Here is a 9885-nt window from a genome sequence, read left to right as displayed (position 1 = left end):
TGGGTACTATTAAAGGGAGGTAAGGGTGACTTTAGGGGTCGGTGGGTACTATTAAAGGGAGGTGAGGGTGACTTTAGGGGTCGGTGAGCACTATTAAAGGGAGGTGAGGGTGACTTTAGGGGTCGGTGAGTACTATTAAAGGGAGGTGAGGGTGACTTTAGGGGTCGGTGAGTACTATTAAAGGGAGGTGAGGGTGACTTTAGGGGTCGGTGGGTACTATTAAAGGGAGGTGAGGGTGACTAAGGGTCGAAGGGTACTATTAAAGGGAGGTAAGGGTGACTTTAGGGGTCGGTGGGTACTATTAAAGGGAGGTGAGGGTGACTTTAGGGGTCGGCGCGTACTATTAAAGGGAGGTGAGGGTGACTTTACGGGTTGGTGGGTACTATTAAAGGAGGTGAGGGTGACTTTAGGGGTCGGTGAGTACTATTAAAGGGAGGTGAGGGTGACTTTAGGGGTCGGTGAGTACTATTAAAGGGAGGTGAGGGTGACTTTAGGGGTCGGTGAGTACTATTAAGGGGGGGGAGGGTGACTTTAGGGGTCGGTGGGTACTATTAAAGGGAGGTGAGGGTGACTTTAGGGGTCGGTGGGTACTATTAAAGGGAGGTGAGGGTGACTTTAGGAGTCAGTGGGTACTATTAAAGGGAGGTGAGGGTGACTTTAGGGGTCGGTGGGTACTATTAAAGGGAGGTGAGGGTGACTTTAGGAGTCGGTGAGTACTATTAAAGGGAGGCGAGGGTGACTTTAGGGGTCGGTGAGTACTATTAAAGGGAGGTGAGGGTGACTTTAGGGGTCGGTGAGTACTATTAAAGGGAGGTGAGGGTGACTTTAGGGGTCGGTGAGTACTATTAAAGGGAGGTGAGGGTGACTTTAGGGGTCGGTGAGTACTATTAAAGGGAGGTGAGGGTGACTTTAGGGGTCGGTGGGTACTATTAAAGGGAGGTGAGGGTGACTTTAAGGGTCGGTGGGTACTATTAAAGGGAGGTAAGGGTGACTTTAGGGGTCGGTGGGTACTATTAAAGGGAGGTGAGGGTGACTTTAGGGGTCGGCGCGTACTATTAAAGGGAGGTGAGGGTGACTTTAGGGGTCGGTGGGTACTATTAAAGGGAGGTGAGGGTGACTTTAGGGGTCGGTGGGTACTATTAAAGGGAGGTGAGGGTGACTTTAGGGGTCGGTGGGTACTATTAAAGGGAGGTGAGGATGACTTTAGGGGTCGGTGGGTACTATTAAAGGGAGGTGAGGATGACTTTAGGGGTCGGTGGGTACTATTAAAGGGAGGTGAGGGTGACTTTAGGGGTCGGTGGGTACTATTAAAGGGAGGTGAGGGTGACTTTAGGGGTCGGTGGGTACTATTAAAGGGAGGTGAGGGTGACTTTAGGGGTCGGCGCGTACTATTAAAGGGAGGTGAGGGTGACTTTAGGGGTCGGTGAGTACTATTACAGGGAGGTGAGGGTGACTTTAGGGGTCGGTGAGAACTATTAAAGGGAGGTGAGGGTGACTTTAGGGGTCGGTGAGTACTATTAAAGGGAGGTGAGGGTGACTTTAGGGGTCGGCGGGTACTATTAAAGGGAGGTGAGGGTGACTTTAGGGGTCGGTGAGTACCATTAAAGGGAGGTGAGGGGGACTTTGTTGGATAGTATGATATGATACGTCCGGTCATAGTTAGTATGATATGGTTTGTCTAAGACCAGTTTCCCATCTGACGATGCAAGTTAGGCATGGTCCCTCATTCTGCGTAGAGCAAATGTCCAGAGGCGGAACTCAAGGTGCAGCCATTTCAGTGGAAAACGTCACCAGAGGCTTCTAGGCAACAAATTTCAACAATGTAAATTTCAAATTAGTCACGTCATCTCAGGTTGACAGTGTTTCTTTATCTAGTTGAAGTTTACTACATGTTAGTCTCCGTTTTTACTTCACCACCTGTACAGCCTCCCAAAGCCTTTTTGTGCACATTTGGGCTCCGGTAAACTACAAAAACTACAAAACTGGCAGGATGTCCTTGCTGGAACATTTAAAATAGATTTTAAGACAATCATGCTCATGGATGGAGGCTGAAACACATTTTGGGTGGAAGATTCCAAGACTTTGAGTCCACAATGTCCCATTGCCTGTAGAGAGTGGCCTCTCTTGGAGATCATGAACAGTAGATCTGAAGCCCCTGCTCTCCTGGACACAGGACACACTTACTCCATCCCTGACATACTGATGACATCCAACGAAAGAAATCTTCGGAGACCACATTAACCACTGTGCATTTTATATTTTCTCCTAGTGCTGGCAGGCGTTCGGATAGCTATGCGCTTTATAAGATTCACTGAATAGAACAGAATATGTGTTGAGCAGAATGTTATCAATTTATTAAACTTAAATTAAATTATGTTGTTAAACTTAAAACTGTACAACTGTCCAATGAGCATCCTCGTGCAGTATGGAAGGACACAGACGCTGTCTAGGACACACGTCAGGATGTCTAGTATTGTCTCGCTCCATCTTCGGCAGATCCTGGAGCTGCAGCCGAAGAGTCACTGGTCTCTCTCCTCGTCAACAATTGGCCGAGAGGGGTCCAGACCTCTCCTTCATCCTCACATGGCTACGACTGGGCCAACTGCAGGGATCTTTCCAGCTCTTGCAGCTGTATGGTCCCTTGCGTGACCATCATTCGGATCACCACCTGGAAAACAGGAGCATCGGTGAGAAGGATGCACTGGGACAGGGTGATAAAGAAGACTTCAATCTGATAAAGAAATGAGCCAGGGAAGAAAGGTCCCATTGTAACCAGCACACAGTGGGCACAGGAGGCAAGGTGGGACCCCTGAGATAAGTAGAAGAGGATAACTTCTCACGAATGAATAACTGAACAGGTCAGAGTGCTGAGGTTTATATGACATGTACACTGGGTTCAGTTGAACCACAGTGGGTTGACACCTGAGGCACTGGGGTGTAAGTTCTTAACCTCGAGGGGCACCAATACTGCATACCAATCCCCATTAGACTGAAAGAGTGATGTACTACCATTAAAACCACCACTACCGTTTGTTGATTATTGAAAAGCCAATGCAACGATGTAGAAAACACAACACCTGCTGAAGGTGCAACAAACAGAAACGGTCCCTGAGGCATATGCTTTTTTAAAATACAGTTTTACACGGCAACAACTTAGACAGACAGCATTAACACGTATTACATGAGCACCAGATTACATTACAAAGATTTATTGACACGCATAGATTAGTGATTTGCCCAGAATCAGAGGATATTGAGCCGAGCCGGGACTCAAACTTAGTTCCCCAAGGTACAAAGTCTCTGCCTCCTCATAACTATGGACAGCAAAAGCTCATCTCTCTCTCTCTTTAGGTTTATATATATATTTTTTTTTTTATTGAAGTTTTCATACAGATGGATCCAACAAAAAGAGGAGCAATTGGACTCGCCCAGGCACCCCTATTCAGAGACCAACAGATGGTTTGGTCCTCCATGGCTGCTCCAGAGTCCTGCCAATGGGAACCTTCATGAGATACTATTCCAGCATCTTGAGGACCTCGGCACATATCAGCTCCATTTTAGTCCATGGCCAAATATCTACGGCCCGTCCCATTCCGATAAGAAGGTTCCCCCCACCGCCCTTCAAAGCAGGAAGTTCATTGCTCCATCTCCTGCAGCGCCCATGAGCTCGTAGTCCAATCTATATTTGTAGGAACAGTTTCTTTAACTCTTTGGTCACAGCCACCTGCTTCGTCACCAGATGGATTTGGGCAGGACGTAAAGTGGCACATGCTTGAAACAGGGCTCTGAATCAGATTTATGAAGCCAGGCAAAGTCACCCTGTATGGCTTTGAACGGCCTCAAACATAAAGAGTAAGGCGGCGCAGCGAAAATCGATGCGTTGCCTTACACTGTGCCCGGGAGGCGTTCCATGGGCGTTGCGTGGGTGCTTCCATGAAACACCGATGGATTTTGATGCTGCCCCAGATTTACAAAATCATGTAAACCTGGGTAAGCGTTAAACCCTTAGGCCTCCCGAGGGGAGGCGTAATGAGGATAAATACCTTTATGTCTGGATACAATGTAGGATTTACTGTTATGAAGTGCCTTGTGCATATGTTAACACGTTACTAGCATTACTAGTGTGTATTTTTGGTCCACACTTGATCATCACTCGACTAACGACCATTGGGTCGTCAAACACCACACTATTCACAAAATAACTTTACACTGGAATTGGACTATAAATTGAAATACGGAAACACAAATGCTGTTTCACTATTATGCAATGTGCTTTGGCTTATTGTATGCCACAGGAATTTTAAGACAAACTGAAAATAGTACAAAAATGCTTTGCTGAAAATACGACACAAACTACATGAACTGCTGCTTTGAATGACGACACTCAGCAGGACGATTAGGGGAACTATTCCTCATTACATAACTTGTTACAACTGAAAACAGGAAGTGTGGCAGGGATTAACGTGTGGTTGCTTTATCAAAATGCTTTGTCATACCCTTAGAATTTAATCATACTGTCGCCACATCCGCCCTTACCCCGTGAGAATCCGAATAATGCAAACATTTTACCCCATGCTGGCTTCCTCATGAACGCAATCCCATCCCAATTCTTCATCAACCATCTATGATTGACCCAAGACCATCTCTCCCTCAATGACACGCCACAACATGGTCCAATATGAAGGTTGCCAGCGCCCTCTGTCTTCTAACTCCAACACCATCTGTGCTTCATCGACCATCCCCAACAAGGGGCACCGCTAATGTTCACCATTGCCTTCTTTCAATAATCCCATTCAACACCACCTACCCTCATAGACCCTAGGCCCACACTGGCCATCGTGGGCGTTCACCATCCCCTATCGTTAACTCTCCTATGCCCGCCTGCCCCTCACCAACCCTCTGCAGTACTGCCCATCACCATAATATCACCTTCAGCACAGCATCCATGTGCTCTTACCTTATTTCACCATTCATTCACTCTTATCAACTTCCCAGCGTTGACTCGATCTCAACTCCTTCCCAGAATTGACTCAACCCAAAACTTCTTCCCTGCATCAACTCAATGTCAAGTTTTTTCCCAACATTGACTCAATCTCAACTTCTTCCCAGCATTGGCTTGCCCTCCGCTTCTCTGCGATGACAGGCTCTCACTCTCCACCTATAGTCCGGACACATTTAGCTGATTCTTCTTCCTACCTCATCGGTGGCGTCCTTGTTGCGTTTGAACTCCTCCCGGGCCCACTCCTTCACGTACTGGCGGTCGGCTTCATTGGGTATCTGGCGGGCAGTCTGTAAGATCTTTCTGTACAAGCCAAGGACCTGTTGCCGCCTTAGAAACTGCAAAAGAAAGCCATTGATACTGGTAACCAGCGAGTACCACCATAAGATGCGACCCACACTGCCCCCTCTGCCCACCTCATTCCCAGGAGTGTTCTACCCTACCCAACGCAACTCCTTTGCCCCTTGAAAGACATCTTCTGCCTGTCTGTCGAAGTTTGCAACTTGTATTTAAACGTGAGCAGTAGTACTACAGAAAAAGCTTACTGTCATTTAATTTCAATGTGTAATAGTTAAGACATTTCAAACCATCATTTAGAGCATCTAACGAGCAGAAACTCTATGGCCACAGCAGGTTCGCCTGCATCGCCGTAACACAAATCACGCTGATAAAAGCCATGTTTATCTCCCTTGTAAGGTTAGCCCAAAGTACTCAGTAAAAGTGAGCAGAATTGATTGGTGTCTTTTTACAAGGAGCATGCATAAAAAGATGGTTCCTTGGGTGGCAGTCTGTCTTAAGCCTAGTTAGGATTAATGACAATGACAGCTATTCTGTCTTTATTAAACTTTGCAGTTCCATGCTAGAGTCTTTTATCTAACCACACCGGTCATGAAAGACCTGGTAAAGTGTTACTGGCCCGAACCAAAGGCGAAGGCCAATAGAAATGACCTCTGCGACAGACGGTGAGACGATTACATAATACTACCATACAGTGGTGCATTGACCAAAGGGGAATAAAAGAACCCAGGGAGATACAACTGGTTTAGAAACTACTGAGACGCTCCTACCTATTGTGGAAGCCGCTGCCAGTGTATGCCAGCTTCTACTGCGGCTGTGCATGCCGGAGTGCAGCGTTGGCTGTGCATGCCGGAGTGGAGCCGTGACTGTGCATGCTGGCATGCCATGCAGCTGTGGCTGTACATGCCGGCATGCAGTTTCAGCTGTGCACGCTTTGCAGCGGTGTATGCCGGCGTGCAGCTGCCACAGTGTGTGCAGGCGTGCAACTGCAAATATGCAAGATAGTAGGCAGCGGTGCATGCCAGCATGCAGCTGCGCATGCCAATGTGCAGCTGTGCACAATGGCATACAGCTGTGCATGCTGGAGTTCAACTGGTCATGCCGGCGTGCAGCTGTACATGCCGGCGTGCCGCTGTTCATGCCGGCGTGCCGCTGTTCATGCCGGCGTGCCGCTGTTCATGCCGGCATGCAGCTGTTCATGCCGGCGTGCCGCTGTTCATGCGGGCATGCAGCTGTTCATGCCGGCGTGCCGCTGTTCATGCCGGCATGCAGCTGTTCATGCCGGCATGCAGCTGTTCATGCCGGCGTGCCGCTGTTCATGCCGGCATGCAGCTGTTCATGCCGGCATGCAGCTGTTCATGCCGGCATGCTGCTGTTCATGCCAATGTGCAGCTGTTCATGCCAATGTGCAGCTGTTCATGCCGGCATGCAGCTGTTCATGCCAATGTGCAGCTGTTCATGCCGGCATGCAGCTGTTCATGCCAATGTGCAGCTGTTGATGCCGGCATGCAGCTGTTCATGCCGGCATGCTGATGTTCATGCCAATGTGCAGCTGTTCATGCCGGCGTGCAGCTGTTCATACCGGCATGCAGCTGTTCATGCCGGCATGCAGCTGTTCATGCCGGCGTGCCGCTGTTCATGCCAATGTGCAGCTGTTCATGCCGGCATACAGCTGTTCATGCCGGCATGCTGCTGTTCATGCCAATGTGCAGCTGTTCATGCCAATGTGCAGCTGTTCATGCCAATGTGCAACTGTTCATGCCGGCATGCAGCTGTTCATGCCGGCATGCTGCTGTTCATGCCGGCATGCTGCTGTTCATGCCAATGTGCAGCTGTTCATGCCAATGTGCAGCTGTTCATGCCGGCGTGCCGCTGTTCATGCCGGCATGCAGCTGTTCATGCCGGCATGCAGCTGTTCATGCCGGCATGCTGCTGTTCATGCCAATGTGCAGCTGTTCATGCCAATGTGCAGCTGTTCATGCCGGCATGCAGCTGTTCATGCCGGCATGCAGCTGTTCATGCCGGCATGCAGCTGTTCATGCCAATGTGCAGCTGTTCATGCCGGCGTGCAGTTGCAGCAGCTATTGCTGTTTGTTCGCAGACAGCTGAAGAAGAGAAGGAGACACCACTGCAGACACCCCTTTCCCTTGGCTCTTCCACACTGCTCCACTCATAGTTTGACAGACCTGAGGGTCAGTCAGATGCTATGGAGAATTCCCCTCCATGGATCCAGCTTGTAGAACAGTGACAGCGGAAGCTGAGGGGAGGAAGAAGCATCCTCTTGTGGCTGTTGATGAATCTCTCCACATCTCCACCGTCCCTGAAACATGTCATCTATCTGGAGTAGAGGAGAGGGATTACATCAGGTGCTGCGATCTTCATGCCAGCGGGCCTCTAATGGTATTAATAACTGGTTCCCACTTGATTGGCTTCAATAGAGCTCTCAATATTCCAATTTTCTAATCTATGCTCCAGAGAGTCTTCGTATTGAGACAAAAACTCATCGGCTATTTTCAGCAGCACTGGGCTTACATGAAGTAATGTCTCTGTGAGGCCACACCCCTTCTCAAGAATGCACTTCTCTCAATGCTCCAGTCCTCATTTGGGTGTTTATTGGCCCGTTGTCGCGTTGTGCGCATTTCTACAAGCTGGGGCCGCACCTCAGCAGTATCGTAATCAACACGACACTAAACCATCCTTGGCACCCATCCCTGATTAGTGATTGGACACGAAGTGCGCTGCGCACCATAACTACGCCTTAATTGATCAGTGTGTGTAAATGCTACTGCATTGCATGCACCACCTGAGCTTATTTTAAAAGTGTACTGTACCTTCATGTTTGATTGGCGTCTGGCTGGGGGCAGGTCGTGTGAGAGTAATACTTTTACTTTCGACTCCCCTTGTGGTGCGTGCAGATCGTTGGGAGATTCAAGCTACAACAAGTACGTGTTCCCCCTAGTTTATTCACTGCTTTTTGGAGGTGGCACTTCTAAAAAGATAAAATGCGCGTCACTCTGGGGGTGAGGTTAGGGAAAGGAGGACAGCGCACTGAATAGAAGTGCTTTTTGTGTCATGTGTAGAGAGAGAGAGAGTGTGTAGCAGGGACACGGGACAAACCTCCACAGTAACAGGGGAAGTGTTTTAAATGGGCCTGCACATGTAATTATTCTTCTCTTCGGTAATGGAACACTAGTTTGCAGTTTTGTAGCGGTGTAGTTCGCCACTCAGCCGGTTCTTGGATTTCCTGTGAACAGATTGTGGGCACAATACCACAGACTCCATGCGAGGGAGACCCGAGGCGGGTTGTATGGGCGCCCTTCCATAACAGACCAAGGCGCAGGAGCATGGACAGACACTGGACACCGTGCGCGAGCCTTGGTTGCACCTTTATTACCTCCGGACCGAGCCCGGCCCAGAGGCTGTAACATGCATCAAAGTGTTCTAGTGGCGGACGGCTCACTACAGTGAGAGTGTCAGGGCCAGCGAGGGACGTTTTGAGGACTGCGTCCAGCACGTCCGGGGTGGTCGAGAGCGCCCCCTGTGGCTAGGGTCAGGCGAGTGCTCATGTCTGCTGCAAATGTACTGGATTCTAAAGAGGAGTGGAAAGGACCGGTACACAATAAGCTGGCTGACTATGTTATGCCTTGTTTATCTAAACTTCACAAGCAGTACGAAATGCAAAACTGAATAATTTTAAACAAGCAATTTAGCAAGCATTTCCAGCATCCCCTTCACAGGACACTCTTCACAGCACCCCCACACACCCTTCACAGCATCCCCTTCAAGGCACCCCCTTATTTGTGTTTAAAGCAGAAGAACGTTCCTTGTATATTGAGCAGTTTTGGTCAACAAACAAAGTGTCAAGTTAACTCGGGTGAAGAATTTACCTGCTGGACAGAGATGGGAGTTGCGTCTAGTGGCAGTTTTCAGAGAGTTAATATTGTAGCTGCTGCGAATCACTGCTCATGTGACATTCCATGTTTGCAGTGACTAATGAGTGACATTCCACAGGAAATGTAACACTTCAAAACCACATTATACTGTGTTAAAATAACGAGTTGTATATTCATTGTGCTTTAAGTCATAAGCTTGGACATCGTAGCACTATAAATACAGAAATCGTTAACCACCACTCCTTACCTCCCTGCCAGCCAAAAATCTGTTCCTTTACTGTCTGGTTACATTCATCTGCAGTGACGGAATTAATCTATAAGATTTCATAATGCAAACAAATGCATTTCCTACTGACTACTTTAACTTGGATTTATCTTTAAACATACAGTGTGCCTTTATTTTGAATGCTGTTGCCTGAAGGTGAAGACAATCAAAACTAGTGACTGAATAAACCTATTTTGTTCTCCAACCCTCTTCCCCCTCCTCCGGCCTGGTACTGCCCCAGCTGCAGCACTCAAGTTAGTCTAGTGATCAGGTGCGCTGGACTCACCTGTAATATCCTGAAGGTGTTGCCGGGCAAAGCCTGCAGAGTGCGTGGTTAAACCCAGTGTGGTGGACCGGTCTGCAGACATTTCTGAGGTTACCTAAAGGCCCAAGGCCTGCCAGGAAAGGCTACTCTTTGACCTTCTTAGTCA

At 48.5% G+C, this 9885-nt stretch overlaps 1 protein-coding gene across 1 annotated transcript in view; it reads right to left on the bottom strand.

Moving 5' to 3' along the window:
* Positions 1-2330: 2330 nt before the first annotated feature.
* Positions 2331-9885, bottom strand: part of LYRM2 (LYR motif containing 2) — a 97056-nt gene continuing 89501 nt past the window's right edge. Inside the window, exons 2-3 of the mRNA XM_086964313.1 lie at positions 5197-5337; positions 2331-2668 (exon numbers count right to left, since the gene is read on the bottom strand). Coding sequence (XP_086820439.1) covers positions 2588-2668; positions 5197-5337 — 222 coding nt within the window. The 3' untranslated portion in view covers positions 2331-2587. The remainder of the gene's footprint in view (positions 2669-5196; positions 5338-9885) is intronic.

The sequence above is a fragment of the Lissotriton vulgaris genome, chromosome 3_2, assembly GCF_964263255.1.
Source record: "Lissotriton vulgaris chromosome 3_2, aLisVul1.2, whole genome shotgun sequence".
NCBI lineage: Eukaryota > Metazoa > Chordata > Amphibia > Caudata > Salamandridae > Lissotriton > Lissotriton vulgaris.
This window is presented reverse-complemented; position numbering and strand designations above follow the sequence as displayed.